The sequence below is a fragment of the Myodes glareolus genome, chromosome 25, assembly GCF_982192425.1.
Source record: "Myodes glareolus chromosome 25, mMyoGla1.1, whole genome shotgun sequence".
NCBI classification, from domain to species: domain Eukaryota; kingdom Metazoa; phylum Chordata; class Mammalia; order Rodentia; family Cricetidae; genus Myodes; species Myodes glareolus.
The window spans coordinates 29,386,547-29,405,524 of NC_142050.1; the positions used below are offsets into that span (position 1 = coordinate 29,386,547).

The window sequence follows — 18,978 nt, forward strand, 5'->3', positions numbered from 1 at the left end:
GTAAAATACTTAATATAATATCAGGCACATTTCAGATGCTTAGTAAATTGTTACTGTATTTTTTTTCTATTGTTATCAATAACTGCTGTAGAAATAGAGATCAACTGATTGTGGGGTACCCACCCTAAGGGATAAATCTGTGACGCAACTCCTGCCCTTAAAGCTCAGGGAACATCATGGAAGAAGGGGTGGGAAGATTGTAAGAGCCAGAGGACCAGGAAGTCTGCTGTGAGACTGTGTCTCCTTAGAAATGACAAGGAAGTGACACCCATAATATATGCTGACCCCCCCAGTGATATATAACTTTCTAAACAAGACCTGAACAATGACAATGTCAATTGCTAACAGGGAAGGGAGGAATCTTGTCCCTAGGCAAAGAACTGCAGGCAACTAAGGAGTGCTGAGAGTGGGAAAATTAGGGGATCATGCTTGATCCCCTAGTTGATTACCTAATACCAAGTGGTCAGCTCTGAAATCATATATACATAGCATTAAATGAAATTAGCAAGCTTTATTTTATATACTTATACATATATATGCATATAACAATAATAATCAAAGAAAAAGTGGCCATCAATTTGAAAGGGAGTGAAGGATCATGAGAAAGATTGGAGAGAAGAAAGGGGGAAAATTTTTAAAAATAAAATTTAAATTCTCACTCCCCCAAAAAAATTTAACCTGTGTTAATGGTACTTACTAAAAGTGCCATAATGGGTCTGTTTGTAATTCTAATTACATGACATCTGGTGCTTTTTGGCCTTTGAGCACCAGGCATGCATGCACACATACATATATGCAGGCAAAACACTTATTCACATAAATATTTTTAATTAAAAAGTGATTTATTCATTTCAGCTTCAAAACCATGAAGAACTATCATCAAAAAGTCTAGTCTGTTAGTCTAAGAAAGCATTTTGGTTTTGATGTGACACATTGGGGTTGTTATATGAGTGTGTGGCACAATTGTGTACACACACTGCAGTATGTGTGTAGAGGACAGAGGACAGCTTAGGGAAGTCTCTTCTGAGGATTGAACTCAACACAGTAATATGGTGGCAAGGAGCCTATCTGCTCGCCGTCTTGCCGGCTACACACACTGTTCATAGGGAAGGTAAGAAGTGCTGTCACAGACTCTCTAGCAACACAGCTGTGCCATGTTGCATTTCTGTCGCATCTCTGTGGACTTAACATCTGTACTGTGGTTGGGAGAATTCTTAATCTTCTAGCTGCTTTACAAAAAATTTTAGATCCCAGAATAGCTCATCTCTAAGCAGTATACCTTTCTTCACGTCTTAAAGGCATTTCTCATAAAACAGGTAATTGTTTCCCTTGTTTCGTATTTTCTAGGTTTGAAGAAAAGGCCCAAATGGATCCTCTTAGTGCTCTGAAGTATTTACAGAATGATCTTTATGTAACTGTGGATCATTCAGACCCGGAAGAGACAAAAGAGGTAAAGCTGGGAGTAAAATTCAGAAATGGATTATTCTTTTAAATGTTTTTCTAGTTTGAGTAATTAAAGGAAAATGAAGAAAATATGATGCTCTGATCTTGATGATAATAAAAATATGGGTGAAATGAAAAGTCAGCAGGTGGTCAGATGGTAGGTGGCACACGCTTTTAATCCCAGGAGGCAGAGGCAGGCAGATCTCTATCAATTCAAGATCAGCCTGGTCTACAGAGTGAGTTCCAGGACAGCCAGGGCTACACAGAGAAAACCTGACTCGAAAAACCAAAAAATAAAGTGACCAGAGGGAGTCAGGTGTGGTGCTAAATGCCTGCATTCTAACATTAGGAAGGGTGAGGCAGGAGGGTCACTAATTAAAGGCTAATCTAAGTCACAAGGTATCTAAGAACACTGTCCATCCAAGAGGAAAAAGACAAAGAAATTGAACAGACACATTTGACTCATTCAAAAAGAATTTTTAGGTATGAAATTTTAAATTAGACATTAGTTCTGTATTTATGGAGGAATTTATTTTTAAGTTTAGTTTTTATAGATCATCAAAGATTATATACAGTTGTTTAATATGCCCTTCTGTTGATGTTAAGATCTCTTAAAAGAGAAATAAGGGCTGGAAAGATCACTCAGAAGGTTAAGAGTGCTGGCTACTCTTCCAGAGGTCCTGAGTTCAATTCCCAACAACCACATGGTGCCTCACAACCATCTATAATGAGATCTGGTGCCCTCTTTCTGGCCTTCATGGATAAATGCAGACAGAACACTGTATACATAATACATAAATAAATCAGAGAGAGAGAGAGAAAGAACTTCCCCTCTTTGTGTGTAGAAAATCGGGGCAGGCTGGAATGCTTGCAGTGTTAGTAATTATTTTTAGCACGTTTCTAGCAGTATAACTTGATTATAGGCTACTAACCTCATTTAACTAATTTCTAACCTTCTGAAATGAGTCTCAGGATATTGTTCTGTGAGGTAGGTTTCTGTTATTACAGGCACATTTGCCTATCCGGTGTGTCTCACTGGATCTCTGGCACTTCAGAGATTCCTTTGTCCCTTTGCTTGCCTTTGTCCATTTAGCAGCATCTGAGCTGCAGTCATTTTGCCTTTCTACTCCCAGCTGGTGCTGAAGGATTACAGCTCTGCCCCTTACACCTGTTTCCGTGTTTATTGCTGCCTTGCTTTGGCTTTCTAACTGCAGCATTAAACACTTGTCTCCCTTCAGTGTTGACATAGATTTTGATTAATGTCAAATTCTCTCATGTACGAGGATCATCGTATTTTTAAAACAGTAAAACCTGCATGTTTTCCAAAGCAAAACAGGACATTCTATCATAGCCTACAGTGAAAATATGTTGTCTTTCTCACTCAGTATTGGTTGCAGTTCTTCATTAGGTATAGAATAATCAAACTACAATTTAGAGCCTTCTGTTTGGGGATAATGAGTTGGTTGTTGGGTTTTTGTTTTGGTATTTTTTGTTTGTTTGTTTGTTTGGTTTTTCTAGATAGGGTTTCTCTGTAGCTTTAGAGCTTGTCCTGGAACTAACTCTTGTAGACCAGGCTGGCCTCGAACTCACAGATCCTCCTACCTTTGCCTCCCAAGTGCTGGGATTAAAGGCATGTGCCACCACCACCCAGAAAGTTGGTTGTTTTTGAATGTTTACCTGATTCCTAATACCATTTGAAATGTGGGAAATTACTGTAGTTTTGCTGAGAAACCTAATCTGCCATGTAGTTGTGAAAATACACTAATGAACATTTTTGTTGCACCATGCATTTGAGAGTTCTAAATAGATATCCTTGTATTTTCTCATGTTCTGTATAAAATGGCCACAACTGATCACAATTATTTTCCCCTTATTTTTAAAAACCAGACGAAAACAAAATATTTCAGAGTAAATAATTTCAGCTGTAGAAGCTGTAAGTAGGTCAGAGAAAACAGTTTGTTCTTAGAGTTAGTTGGAAAAACCAGGACAGGGAGCTATTGCAAGTTCAGACATAGACACTTTTAAGTATTGGTAGCTGGCTCTAATAGTCTGTGAATCATACATTTTGTCTAATACAGGTTTCCTCAGCATTTTCTAAAAGCTTCAGCAAGAGTTGCTTAGCCCTAGAAGTTAGCGAGGGGCACGTGCTTGTGAACGTTAGGAGCATCTCTAAACTTCACAGCTGTGCTCTCACCTCACTTCTGTCTGCATGTACAGCAAACACAAAACACTTGATACTGGGAAGGGTGGGTCTACGAGACTATACTGTGTTTTCAAAATGGATAAGCAGGTTTAACTTTAAACTACTTTATAATCCAACATTCTGGGTTGCTTCTTTTTTTTTCTTGTTTGTACGTTTTACACATTTTTTCATGATTTAAATTAACTTTTCAGTAACCAAAAATATTTTATGTTTGAATAGATATGAAAGTTCTTATAATCTTCATCTTTGTATTATAACTAGTATTAGGAGTGACAGTTACAATTTACCATTGTAAATCAAAACATGGTTCTTTGTTTCCTTCAGTCTTTAGGACTTTGGTTCTGAATTGGTAATAACTTCCAATAAACTTTATAAAAAATTAAATTGAGCCCATGCTTTTGTAAATAATCCCTCAGGATCCTATTTTTTGTTTGTACTAATAAGATGTAGTTTACAAACAACCACCAAAGAACAAGAAGCAAAAGCCCACAAAATAAAACAAAAAAAAAATCATAAAAAGAGAAATAGGATCAGTTGATAGTAAGAGGGGACCTAGAAAGGTTAGGTATATATACATTATATACTATACATGTATGAAAATGTCATGATGAAGCATATTATTATGTGTAATTAACATATGCTAATAAAAATGATTTCCTAGAAAAGGCTTGTTCAGAAGGTACTAACATCTAATAAGGGAGATAATATAATAAGCATATTAAGTAAGTAAATTACATAGTCCATTATCATTTGGTTAAGTATGGAAGGCTAATATAATGTAAGAAAAGTTAAACAGCAGCACAGGGCGGCCCACACCTGAAACCTCAACACTTGGAAGATGAAGGCATGAGGATATGTCATTTCGGATCATCCTCAGCAATACAGTGAGCTCAAGGCCAGCCTGGGCTACATAAGACCTTGTATCAAAAAATCATTGGCAGGAGGTTGGGCCTAAAGGAGATCATAATTTATAAGGGTAAGAATTGGGGCAGTTGAAGTTTTAAATGGGTTCATCATAATAGACGTCAATAGAAATTAGATTTGCACATAGGCTTGAAAAACTAAGGGAGTTCTCTAAGGAGATAGTGTAGTGAAGATAATTTCCGACAGCTGGACAGAGATCCTTGTAGGTTTGTGAGCATTCTGGCATGGTTTAGGAGAATGGCAAGAAGCCCATACTTACTGAAGTGGAGAAGTCAGAAGAACTGAAGAAGTGTGAAATGAGGCATGTAGAGAGAGATTGGAAAGGATGAATGGCTTCATAAACCTGGGCAGGACTGTTTTAGCTTTTACTTTGAGTGATTAAGGACTCTTCCAGATATGATGCATGGGAGTGATAAGGTCTCCGTATTTTAATTAGACCACTCTGACTACTGTACTGAGGAAAGACCAATAGGGAACAAGCACAGAGCAAGGAAGACTTGTGAGAGAGGTGGCAGAAGTCTAAACAATAAGCTATGGTAGTTCAGATCCCAGTGGAGTGGTAAGAAGTAAAAATAGATTAGAGACTGAGTATACTTGAAGATAGAGTGGACATAGGATGGCTTAAATATAGTTAAAGAACAGTGAGTTGAGAGTTGCTTTTCTCCTGGAGGCACTAGGGGCTCCTAATTGAGATAGTAGCCTAATTTTGCCTATGTCCAAGATATGCCTATGAGACCAGGTTGAGGTGTTTAGCTTGCAGTTGGACATTTGAGAAACTTGGGAAAGAGGTCTGTAATTCAATTTGGTATCTGTTACAATTATATTATCAGTTCAGTTTACTTTGTCAGTTTGTTAAAAGAACAGATTTCTCTGGAACTTCTCCAAAAGGAATCAATGAAGTTTATTTTTCATTTTAGGAGTTAGAAAAGAGAAAAGAAAAACTCAAGATAAAATGAAACGTTATTAAAATAGAAAACATGCTATAAAACATAAAGTGGTTCTTTGAAAAAGTAAATAAAGTGGATAACTTTTATCAAGATTCATGAAGAAAAAATGAAAACATAAACTATGAACATCACATGTATCTTTGTTTGGGTTTTTATTGCTGTGAAGAGACACCATGACCACAGCAACTCTGATAAAGAAAGCATTTAATTGAGGGTGGCTCGCTTAACAGTTTCAGAGGTTCAGCCCATTATGATCATGAAGGGGAGCATGGCGGCATGCAGGTAACAGGAAGTTGACTGTCATGCTGAGGGAAGTTCAAGAAAAAGACTTCAAAGACCATCCTCATAGGGACACAGTTACTCCAACAAGGCCGCACCTCCTAATAGTGCCAGTCCCTTTGGGAGGTCATTGTCTTTCAAACCACCACAGCATGAAACAGTGACATCACTAGAACTCCAGCAATATGAGAAGAGTAACAACAGGATACGATAGAGAAAACCTCATCAACACATTGAAGAATGTGATGTAATGGACAGAAGATTGCTTAAAAGATGTAATTTACCAAAACTGACATAAGAAATAAAAGACCTTAAAGAATCCCATATTTGTTACATAGTTGAGTTTGTAATTAAAAGTCTTTCAGAAATACTCCAGCCCCAGTGTCTCTATCAGTAATTCTATTGATCATTTTAAAAGCTATAATTAATTCTACATAAACTTAGAAATCAGATGAATTCCTGAATCTATGTGACTCCATTGTAATTCTGCTGTGAGAGCTAAGCAAAAATATTACTATGAGAAAAAAATTGTAGGCTGGGACTTAACCAGCAGTTAAGAGCACTTGCTGTTCTTCCAGAGGACCTGGGTTCAGTTCCCAGCACCCACATGATGGCTCACAACCATGTGTAAGTCTAGTTCCAGGGCATTCAACAAATTCTTCTGGTCTCCATGGGTATCAGGAACTCACATAGTATATAGATTGACATGCAGCCAGAGCATCCATATACATAAAATAGTAGAAAAAATAAATAAAAAGAAAAGATAGATCTAGAATATTTGTCCCATTTCAGACTTCTAAAAGACAGTTGAGCCTTACAAAATGTCAGTGTGTAAACTTTACCTGAAAATTTAAAGACTTCCAAGGAGGTTGAGATAGGAGAAGTATGAGTTCAAGGCCAGCCTGGCTACACAGTGAAAACTTTTTTCAAAAAATAAAAAATAAAGTAGAAAACCAACATGATTTTTATTTTCAATCTAAATGTGGTGTGGGGGGGACACACAGGATATTACCAACATTTGGTGATTAGATCTATGTAATGAATGCTTAAATATAGACACTATAATAAATGAAAGGTCACGAAGTTATTTTTCTTAAGTGTGTCAGCCTGCTAATTTGCTGCTGTATTTCTTTACAGTTTCAACTCCTAGCCTCAGCTCTGTTCAAATCTGGCTCAGACTTCACAGCTCTAGGTGAGTATGCAGCAGTTTATCCCGTTGCACTAATGTTCGTTTGGATTTTGGTCTCTTGTGTGGAGCATTAGGTGAGGTGTACATTCAAACAATTGTGTGCAATTGTTAATAGTGTTAGAAGGTTACTTCTCAGGCATCACTCGCCAGTTCCTGGTTGCAGTTTGTGGTTCATATGCCACTTGAAGCAGGCTGATAGCAATAGAAGCATGGTCAAGTAAAACCAATCTTTGTAGCACTACTTTGGAATCAATACTTGATTGGGTGGACTGTTTTCTCTTTGATTTGGGGGGAGTTGTGTGGTGTCAGGAGTTGATAAATGGGAATGAAATGTTTGGAAAATAAATTATCTTTCTTTAGAAGTGAAAATTGCTAATGGTTGATAAATTGATTCCTCAAGTTGCTTTAAGGTTCTTTCCCCTCAAACTTCTCAGATATGAGCATTAGTCTTCATTAAGAAGTACTCTTGTTTAGTATTAATGAATTACTTGAAAAAAAATATGGTGCTAGGAATGGAATGGTATTAATGGATGACTGAAGTAACTAAAGTCATAGAACCCCAGTAGTGTAGGAAATGGTCACATGAAGTAGCCTTTGCACAGCAAAATGCTGTCCGCCTAGTAAACCGCAACAGTACTTTAGGCAACTTAAATATATAAAGAGCTACAGAATTTAAGCTCATATACACAAAAGCCTAAATTAATTAATAATTGTGCCAATCAGTAACAGGGTCAGTGAACTAAACAGACAATTCTCCAAAGAAGAGATTCAAAGGGCCCATAAATGTCTTTAAAAGTTTTTATGTAGTTAGCCATCAGAAAAGTGCAACTTAGAACTACCTTGAGACTCCATTTCACTGCAGCCTTCAGAATGGCTGTCCTCAAGGAAACATGAAAACAAACTCTGGCAAAGGATACTGGGAAAGAGGGTCCTTGTTTAGTATTGGCGGTGATGCAAACTGGTGTAGCAGTTGTGGAAACCAGTGTGGAGGCTTCTCAAAAGCTAGAAATAGAACTATAGTATGACCCAGCCATGTCGTTCCTGGACATGGACCTAAAGGACTCTATCCCACCACAGAAATACTTGTACATCCTTTTCCATGGCTGCTCTGTTTGCAGGGAAATGGAGCTGCCTTAAATGTCTATCAACAGATGAATAGATAATGAAAGTGTGATGCATGTGGAATTTTGATCATAAAGAAAAATGATTTGCAGGAAAGTGGGTGGAACTAGAAAATGTTGCACTTAGTGAGGTGACTCTTGTGAAAAACTCAGAGTTAGATTTCTGTGAGCCCCTCCAACAGATCATTGTATAACATTGATTCCTTGGTATTTCTATTTAATATGTCCTTATCTAGTCAACATTATTTATTTATTCGTATTGAACTCATGGTCAGGAGGACAAAGCCCTTACCTAAATGAAGTTTGTTTAGCTTCTTGTCTCTGAAAGGCAGGTCACAACGTTTTACTCTTAGAAACACTAGATTGCAGCTCCAGGTCACCGTCAAACAGCACAGAATTGAACAAGGTGTCTCCTAACAGAACATGAAATGACAGCTGAATGATACAAGACCTGAAACAAGAAGGCAGACTTTACTGGGGATGTGCTTCTGGCAGCTCAAATATTCTGCCAGTCTGCATTTGTCTATAAATATTCACAATAATGCCACAAGTCTTGATTGTGGGGCTACAAATCAATTCCAGTGATTAGGTGACTTTGTAAATATAGAATCTTTAATCAAGATTTTATATTAATGTGCATATGTAACCATATGGTTTTGAGTTTTGTTACATAGTGTAAAAATTTACTATACAGCATAGTTTATTTAATTGTATGGCTTTGAAATTTTTTTGTGAAACTACTATATTTGCTATGTCCTTACGAAAGTATTCTAAGGACCTCCATAGTCCATCTGATGGTAGTGTCAGTTTTGATTTCCTTATTGGTGAATAGTGATGAAAGTAAAGATACTTTTGAGGAATAAGTGATCATAGCCTATGGCGCTATACCCTTACTTAAATGCAATAAGACTAAGCAGATAGACATTAGAGTCCCCTCACCCACTGTCTATGAGACCTTATTAAACTACTAACTCTCTTAGGTGATTCTAATAGTGGAGTTTATGTGCCCAGACCTAGAAATGATATGTTGACTGTTAGTGTAACTGATTTTGGATTTCTCAAATAATTTGCTACTACAAAGAATTATGCCTCCTTGGAAAAATGACTAACTCCAGGGTTTTGTAATAACGAACTTGAAACCTTATTATAATGGGAAAGTAAGAAGATGTTAAAAATTTGTGGGTATATGTCTTACTGGTCAAATCTGAGATTATATGAATATCAAAATGAATGGTGACAATGATGAGTTTAATATTGAATAAAAGACAAATTCAGGAGTACATACTGATCCAAACAAATAAATTTAAAAAGGGAAGATAAAAAAAATGTTTCTGGACATAGTGGCGCATGCTTTTAATCCCAGCACTTGGGAGGCAGAGGCAAGTGAATCTCTGTGAGTTCAAGGCCAACCTGGTCAACAGATTCCCAAATGGTTCCCAGACATCCAGAGATACATAGTGAAACCCTGTCTTGAAAAGAAGCAGATGTTGGGGGTGGGCGAGATCTTTATAACAGAATGCCAGTTAGCAACTATAGAAAGAATCACGGCTAGAAGATCGCAGTGGTTATATAATTGCTGGTGATAGTGACTGCTGATCACTGAGTACTGAGGTTTGAGAAAACAGGGACTTATGTGCTGTCAGACACTTTCCCCATTCTCAGATTACTAATATCAGAGGTAGAAATAAAACTTTATCAGAGAAATTTGGCATAGGCTGAGTTAACATTATGATCAGAGTTAATATCATTGATACCGGTCCAGACTGACAACCTGTGCTTTCCAAGATGATGCACTGAGAAGGGCACAGTATCACTTCTGTAAGTATTCTACCAAGACGACATAAACCAGTGTCTGATCACAGAACTGTCAAGACAACGTTAATCCAAATTTAACACACACACTGTGCAACTTTTCTATATGCAACAAAAATAATCTGAGCCATGAGAAGATGGAGAAGCTGCAGATTTGATCCAGATCAGAGAGACTTCAAATCCAAATGCAGGGGCAGATTTTTTTTTTTGGCTTAGAGATAAGTGAGTAATAAAATGATTAAAACATCAGTGTTAAGTTTCCCAAATTTAATATATAGTGAGGATTAAGATGTAGCTCAGAGACAGAACACTTGCCATGTGCAAGGTCCTAGATTTGTTCCTTAACACCACAGAAAATGTGTATTCGTAGAGTTGGGGCAAGGATGGAAGAAAAAGGGGGGTTGTTGGTTATATGAGTGGATATTCTGTTCTTAGTTGAAATGAGTTCAGTAATTCAGGAGTGAGGATGTACAAAACCCATAGGTGCTTCCACAAAAAGTTGGTGAGTTGGACATATATACATCCACAATAAGGACATGTCAAGCAAGACACTACCAGCAGACTCATCAAAGCGAAGGTTCTCAATAAATTCTCATTATACTTTCAAAACCTCTGTGTGTTTGCAATGTCTTGAAAGTAAAGCGATTTGGAAAATTCAGAAATGCATAATAAAGAAAAACGGTTACATTCTCACCTTCACAAATAAGTTTTGTTACTATTTTGCAGTATTTCCTTCTATTCATTTCTATGATATGATAGTAGACTTTGTTAAGCTAAACTCAAAGGAAGAAACATTTCCCCTGCAAACTTAAAAAAACTAATAGTAATAACAATTTTTTAAAAATAAATAGGAATGAACTATTCTCAAGGCATTGTTTATTTCCTTCCAGGAAGCTAGTATCTTTGGCAATGTTGTATTCTGTTTCTATTCTTTATAAGATTAAAACAAATTGGACCTAAAACTGTTGAGTGGAATCAGTTCAATTTGTGTTTTCCCTAAACTATCACAGCCATGGTTCTTTTCCTGATGACATGCAACAAGGCTAACATGTCCCAGCTAGCCATTCAGGAATAGGAAAATCGTTTGTCATACAACTATTTAATTTGTTTGTTAGAAGTCTGAAGCAGCTGAGAACAGCGTACAGACTGACCAAAATGGGGCACTGGTTGGTGTGAACCTGAAAACTAAATGTTGCTTGATGTAAATGGAGGAAAGAATCCTTTATATTAAGAAACCCTGTCTTTTAAGAAAAAAGTCTTCTACCCTCTGGTATTTATTTGCTTTAAAATACTTAATTATTCTCATTAAATATGCTTAGTATAGACCCTGTTACTTAGAACCACAATAATAGCATTTCTTAATGTTCCCTGTGTGCTCTACAGACATTTCTTTCTCTTGGTTGTCTATATTTTCACTCAGTTCTCTGGTAAACTTCCACCTCTAAAGACCTTGCTGATCTTAGCCTGCTTTCCTAAGATCTCTTCATTGTCACTTTGTTACATTTTATTACCAAAAACATCAGTGGGACAGAAGCACTCAAGATATAGAAGAGTGGAATTTCCTTAATGAAGTAGTAGAGGAATAACCTAGCAAAGGGAAGATGAGAGTCAGTATTAATACTAAAGCAGCAGTCTTCCTGCTAGGTGTTTCCACATAGTTGCACTTAATCTGCACAGAATTCTGTGAAGTAAAACAGGATCTCAGTTGTACATCCGTGAGGAAGTGGGTGCTGGACGCCAAGGAGGCTCCTAGTGCCAAGGCCACCGTGCTGCAGCCCTCCCCAGGGCAGTGCTTCTCAACTGTGAGTCAGAACCTTACAGAGTTTGCCTAAGAACATCAGAAAACACAGATGTTTTTTGTGCTTCACAATTCATAACAGTAGCAAAATTATAGTTATGAAATAGCAACAAAATAATTTTATGGTTGGGAGTGGGGGGGATCATTACAACATGAGAAACTGTATTAAAGGTCACAGTCCTGGGAAGGTTGAGAATCACTGCTCTAGGTGTTGTGATCTGGTAGAACCAGGATCACGTTGGTAGAGTTTAACTAGTTTTGAAGCCTGTCTTGATTTTGATTTCCCATTGTTCATGATGCTGGTAACATTAACTTTTCTGTCGTGTTGAATTTTTGAACTAATACGTACATTTGTTTTCTTTTCTTTCCCAGGCTTTTCAGATGTGGATCACACCTATGCTCAGAGAACTCAGCTCTTTGACACCTTAGTAAATTTCTTTCCTGACAGCATGACTCCTCCTAAAGGCAATCTGGTAGACCTCATCACACTGTAACCTGGGGAGTCAGTGGAGGACGTGTTAGGCTTAGAAGTGGAGACAGGAGTCGGAGTTTGCTGTTGGCGTGGGCAGAGGTGACGTCGCAGTGACTGAGGACTGCATCAGTTTTGAAGGATCCTTATTATCACAAGTTTTAACCCTCTCCTTCGTACCTGACCTCAATCCCCTTTTCCTCATATTCCTGCATTAGGCTAATAAAGTGAAATTGCTATACTTCCCATTTAATTATGTATATTTTCTTTAGCTTTGAAGAATTAACAAATATTAATAAAAATTAGGCATTTCCCTTTTTTTGCTTTCCAATTTTTTTAAAGTTTCTTTTTAGTTAGGAAAACAGCACTCACTGATAGACTCAGTGCTGTGGGAATTTGGGGTTTTGCTGTTGGGTTGTTTGGCCTTTGTTTCCCTTTTCTCCTCTCTTTCCCTTTTACTTTCCTTCATCACAGCTGTTGTAAGTGATGTCACTAGTTTACTTTCTCATTCTTAACAGGTGTATATTTCAGTTGGTGTAGGTTAAGCTGATATGTGCAACTGTTGACTTCTCTTGTATTATATTGAACAATAGAGAGGTTAGAGGACTTCGGTTTATACTTTTTGCCATACAACCAAAAAGCGAAACTCAATTGACCCAGACACCTGATCAGAAATTGGTATTTCTATATTGATATTTTATAGTAGACATTACAGTAGCCCTTGGCTTCAAATCAGAAAGACCGGAAACCAAGGCTGTCACCCAGAAACTCTCAGAGTCCGCTGTAGATGACCACAGGAGAGGTGCTGTCCTGAACACTCTCTCGTTGGTGTGCTTGTAGAGACTTGGGAAGGAAATGACTCCGCTCTGATGAGTTATGCAGAACCAGCTCTTGTTCTCCTCTGAGTTATCTGTATGTCACAGTTTTATCTGGGAAAATGGGTTCCAGAGCTGCGCTTTAATTTTTTTCTGATGTTTCCTTGTTGTTCGCAAGAGCAGTGGTGTGTGGTTGTCCTGTGGCGTACAACCGACAAGCATTCCAATGAGCATGTGGACTGGGCTTTTTTAAATGGACAAAAGGAAAACAAATAATACCAAGAATTTTTCACTAGACAGAAAAGTACGACAAATTGCCCTTTTCATTGTGCCATTTTTGTGTATGCAAGAACAGAGGAGCATATCTTCCTATTAAGTGTTGTGGAATGTAGCATGAGAAACCTACATCTGGCTAGTTGGTGTTCACAGTTGCTCAAAAAATGTGTAGTTTGTAGCTGGTAACCCACCATGTTGAAAGCAGAATTTATATCCACATGCCAGCGATTAAGAGTGGGTGATTATGAAATTGACCTGTACTTTCAAACAGTGTCATGTATAGGAATGAGATCTGATAAGTTTTTCCCTCTGTCTTTACTTCATGGTTTTGCTTCTGAGGATGAATGAGAATACATTTTTGTCAGTTGAGATGAACAAGAATATATTTCTTCCAGTTGTAGGATTGAATCATGACTTTTTAACTTTACAAGCATTCCAAAGCAATCAGTAGTAATTTATTAAACATATAGGTCCTTATCTTGTGAAAAATATGATGTATAGTTTAGCAAGTAGCAAATTGTATAAATATTGAATAATCAGTTAACTGTACATTTGAGTAAGTCCTTTCTGTTCAAAGACTTGCAACCCTAAAGTGGTTCTTCTGACTAACAGCCAGGAACGTAAAGTGTATATCACCAATTTTGTCTAAGATGTTGACAAAATAGTTGACAAGTAGTTGACAAAATGAACTTTAACTGGAAGCTGCCAAAATAGGAGAGCAGTGGCTGGGCACTGTGAACTCTGGCGCCTTGACAGTACAACCAGATGGGCTTCTGCTGCTTACCACCTTTGTGTAGACGTGCTTCCCCTCCACCCCTACGTTTTCCCATCCATTCTCAGACTCTGTTTTTTGGATGAAATTCATTTCTTGGCCTCAATGATTCTTTTTTCGCTCTTAACTGCTTTTCTTTTCCTGTTTTTATAATGGCTATTTTAATTTCATCTTTCCTCATTTCTATTTAGTTTGGAATTTTTCATTTTTCACTACCATATTTAAATGGTTGAATCATAAGAAACCACTTAGTTAGTTGCCTGAGTGAGATGCTTTCACTAGATGGGGAGGTAACTGACTAGTCAGTTAGAATCTGTGCCTTGAGGCCTTAGTGGGGGCACTGCCAGGGTAACTTGAGAAAGGGTGGGCTTTATATGTCCAGGACCAAGACCGACATGTCGCTCACAACATTTCACGTTAGAACCCAGATTTAGAACTTGTATAGATATTTATTTAGTGAAGAGTAACAGCAGAATATTATAATTTAAACAATAAAATTAGTATTTAAGAAACCAAATACGTATACTTTACTACTTAAAATTTCTTTCATATTCTAGCTTAGTCCCAAATTAAAACACTTAGCTTTAGATACATTAGTGGGAAACTGTTTCCTTGACTTAATCCCCAGTTTCAGCCTCACCTCCATCTTCCTTTTTCTAGCAGAACATATGACTTTCAATCAGAAATAAGCTATAGATATCTGATGTTACTTTCACCCTTGTATTTTCTAAGAATTTGAATCACAAATCACTTTACAAGTGCATTTGTGTTTTATTGGTAATAGCATGAGACTTTACTTGGCCATCAGTTTGTTTGATTCAGAGTTATGTCATGTTTCTACACACGCACCGTAATTTAGAGTTGGATTCCCACCTCTGTGTTGTTAAAGTTGACAAACAATATTACCCTTTATCAAAGTCCTTTTTCGATATGGTTTCCATTTCTATTAAAACTGGCCATTCTTTGTCTAGGGAGTAAACAAATAGAAAACATTGGAAAGTTAAGTCACTGGTTTGTTATAGAAGAGTATGTCAGATTTAAGGCCCAGTGCTTGCTTTGTGTATAAAACTATATTGAGTGAAATGTGTATTCTGTGTGTAAGTGTGGGCAGCTTGTCATCCCCCTGGCTCTCTCCACACCTGCCTTAGAAAGTTACATAGAAATACACAGTAACAGTTTCATGTGACAAAATAGGCTTGAAATCTGTACAGGTAGAAACTAGCTGAGGAACTTAACCACTTAGTGGGAGGAAGAGATTGAATGTTCCTTATTATTGTCCTCTGAGTTATATTCAATTTCGTGGTAATTATGCATATAAAGGAGTTTTTTTGTAATTATTTTTGTTGGGTAATTGTGAGTCGTTTATTTCCTGAAGGAAGCAAGTGTGAAATACTTGGCTGACTGAGTATTCTGTGGCGGTTGGGACTTCGGGTTTGAAGTGACTTCTTGGGAGGAAGTCATGATAGTCTGCACTTTAGACAAAGTCACAAAAGCTCTTTAAAAATGCCCTTTCTAGCACTTGCTTTCTTAAAAACCCTTGCTCGTCTACAATCTCATCCCTTTGCAGAAATTCTTGCCTGAATTTGTACCAAGTTTTAGCTAGTCTGTGGTCTAAGATGTGCAGGCTGTACAAGAAAAAAAAAATTTCTATAGTTGCTGGAGATATGTCATAGAGGTCTGTATAAGACAGTATTTACAGAGTAAGTCATTGGGCTCTCTAACGCAGTTTTTGTTTTCTGTATTAGACTAATAATACTAATTTTTATATGTTGCTTTTGATTGTGGGTTTAGTCTGTGTAATATGTCTTACTGTTGAAATGATTTGGCTATCTAAAGCTTCTAGTATATGTCAGGTATATATATATTATATATATAGAATCTTCTCTATATAGGTGTGTCAGCTGAATTTCAGAGTTTTCACATCTGTTGAAATTACCTGGAGCTGACTAGTACAAATGAATGACATGAATAGTTTGCTTGTTTATGGGGTGGGTTATTGCAGTCTGTTGATTTCATCACCAAATGATCTTGTTTTCTTAATAAATGCTATCTCAGATTTATTTTTAGATGACTTTTTAACCTTAAATTTATTCTGCTCACCAATTACTGTGAATTGTGTTTCCATTTCTTTTCCTCGGCTAATTTAACTTTATTCACTACTTCCTAGATTTTTCTATGACACTGTTCAGAACTGTTGTATTGCTTAAAAAAAATCAAATCATTGTAAATCATACATGCTCTGTGTATGACAAGAATAATGAGATTAAAAATGTATATTGGTAAAGAAGTAATAACATTTAGATATTGCTATAAAATGTGTGTGCGATTTTCATTTGGGGATGGTTATGGCAGCTTTCACTGGGAAGCATGTTTTAGCCTCTTTTCCTGGTACTGGAAACAGCTGTCATAGAAATATTAGCAGAATACAGGTTCTGAAAGAAAGCTGACCTATGGCAATCAGTGTGTCACCTCTGCTGTCACCCTTTCTTTTGGTTGTAATTTTAGCCAACCTTTTTTCTGTTTCTACCTCCATCAGTAGCATTGATTTCCTGTTGAAGCTGAAATTTGTGCTAATAATTGACTGTTAGTGTTGTGGTGCATACCTTTAATCCCCTGCGAGTTCAAGGCCAGTCTATCTACCTGGTGAGTTCTAGACCAGCTGGAGCTGCATGGTGAGACTCCATCTCAAGGTTTGGGGGCAGGGTTAATTACTGATACAGTTTGATTATTAGAAATGGCTTTTATTGCCACTAAATAATTGATATTCCTTATTTTCTTAAGTAAAAATGATATAGTGGTATAAATGTCTCTTCTCATGAAGAACATGAATTTAGGGTAGGTGAGAGAGCTCAGCAGGTAGAGTTCATCCCCCAGGACACACATGGGGGAAGTAGAGGCCTGCTTCCTATGCTTCTTCTCTGACATGTACAAAATAAATGAATAAGTAAATGAAATTTTTAAAAATTAAAAGAATATGAACTTAGATTCCACTCTGAGTGGCTAAATTGCTTTCTCAGTCATAAAGCCAGTGATAATCATCAGACCATAACATCTGTATTCTTTAGCCTAGAGGCCTAGGGAGTCCTTAGACAGTACAGTTAGACTTTCTAGTACTCAGAGAGAAATACCTTCCTGGAAAATTCCTGTTACTATCTTTTTTGAAAGCCACAAATGTGAATTGGAATCCTGTTCACAACACAGAAAGCAAAGGGTGGTTCTAGTTTCTCTTACATACCCCAGCTGTTTGTAAATCTGATCTGCAGATGTGCAGTCTTCTCCCCAAACACAGCCGGGCTCGCTTGGATGCTGTCCGACAGTTGCAGGATCAACAACAGAAAAGGTGGCAGTGGCAGGGTGTTGAGCAGGGAAGGAACCAGTTCTAAGGATTATGAAATCATGCATCTTCCTTTTTCTGCTACACAGGTAGCCCCAGTACGCTATTATATGTACATGTACTCTAACCTGAGATGTGTTGACCCCAGGAAGAAGCTACAAAGGAGAATGAAAGTGTACTTGAAAAAATTCTACTTTGAAGGTTCCCAAAGCTAAGCTAGGCAGAAAGCACTTCATTATTAACCTTGAATAATTCTGTGGATTCAATGCTAGGAAAGAAGTTATCAAAAAACTTGTGCTCTGAATAGTCTTGAGAAAGTAACATTTCCTAGGTAATTAACCTTTTTTCTCTTCTGCAAATATAGACCTTAGAACAGCCCAGGCTAATCCTTATATTTTAAAACTAGGTAAGTAGTTTCCTACATGTGGCTGGTTCCTTGATAAGCCCACGGGGTGGGGGGTGGGGTACCTAGAAGTGAAATGTTTCACCGTGCAATTTGGTGCCTCACAAAGGACTTGCTTAGTCATCTTTTCTGAGCCATTGCTGAAGCATAGCCTGGACCATCTTGCATACTAGCCTCAAACCCAGCAAGGAGTTCAGTGCTTGAGCTGGCTGCCGTTGAAAATCAGCCTGAAGTCATCATCATTCTTCAGTTTCATTTGCTGCTTAGTGGATGCCAAGTTAGTTGGCAGAAAAGAAACACTGTGCTCCGTATGCCACGAGCCCACGTGTGCCAGTGAGGATTGCTCAGAGACCCTCTTCGGAACTTGTTTCTCTCCCATGTTAGCAAGTCTCAAGAAAGTCCTACAGCTTAGCTCATGTTGCTAGGTTGGTGTTCATTTATTTACTAAGCCCCTAAAATAGAGAAAATGCTCATTGTGTGCTTCAGATCCATACAGAATTGCATAGGCAGGTTTTGTGCCTTGAATTATTTTTACCCAATCCTGGTGGTTCTATTCATTTGTCCTTAGTGTTGCAGGTTTCTGATAACTTTATGCTTTTAGGTGTTCTCCACATCTGTAAAATGATGGATTAAATTGAAAAAAGAACCGAGAGTATGTTTCAGTTCTTTAACAGCTGGCAAAGCTTCAGATTCAGTTGCAACCAAAGACCAGAAACCATTCATGCTGGCCTGTATTTGACAAGTGACTGTTGAGTGTATTGCTGTATTTACACTCTTGGGATGCAGCGACTGCTGAGAACAGAGTTGTGTGTAGCTTGTTGTTTTTAATGTGTCTGCTTCTGAGGTCATAGAGCACTTGTTCCTTTGCAAGTCTTGGCCTAATTTTGCATGTAAATGTCAATCATGCCTGTGAGAACACAGAAAAGTAATTATCAGCCCAGCCCACTTAATAGTAGACGCCAGACTCCAAAATGCAAGATTATGTATCACTAAGTTCCTGTGGGGAGAGAATTTTGTTTTAAATCGGAATGAAGAAACACATACAGCAAGCTCACAGAGGATGACTCTCAGAAAAGCGGAGGGGGGCACTTAGGAAGCCGAAGCCCCAGATATATAATTGTTTTTCATGGTTTTATGAGAGAAAGATAGTGTGTTTATAAGCCTCCAGAGGTCACTCATGAGCGCTGTAGCTC

At 37.6% G+C, this 18,978-nt stretch overlaps 1 protein-coding gene across 1 annotated transcript in view; it reads left to right on the top strand.

Annotated features, from left to right (window-relative positions):
• Positions 1-12,504, top strand: part of Mkln1 (muskelin 1) — a 109,562-nt gene extending 97,058 nt beyond the window's left edge. The window contains exons 16-18 of the mRNA XM_085683695.2: positions 1,348-1,450; positions 6,934-6,988; positions 12,089-12,504. Of these exons, the coding sequence (XP_085539821.1) occupies positions 1,348-1,450; positions 6,934-6,988; positions 12,089-12,210 (280 nt within the window). The 3' untranslated portion in view covers positions 12,211-12,504. The remainder of the gene's footprint in view (positions 1-1,347; positions 1,451-6,933; positions 6,989-12,088) is intronic.
• Positions 12,505-18,978: the final 6,474 nt, after the last annotated feature.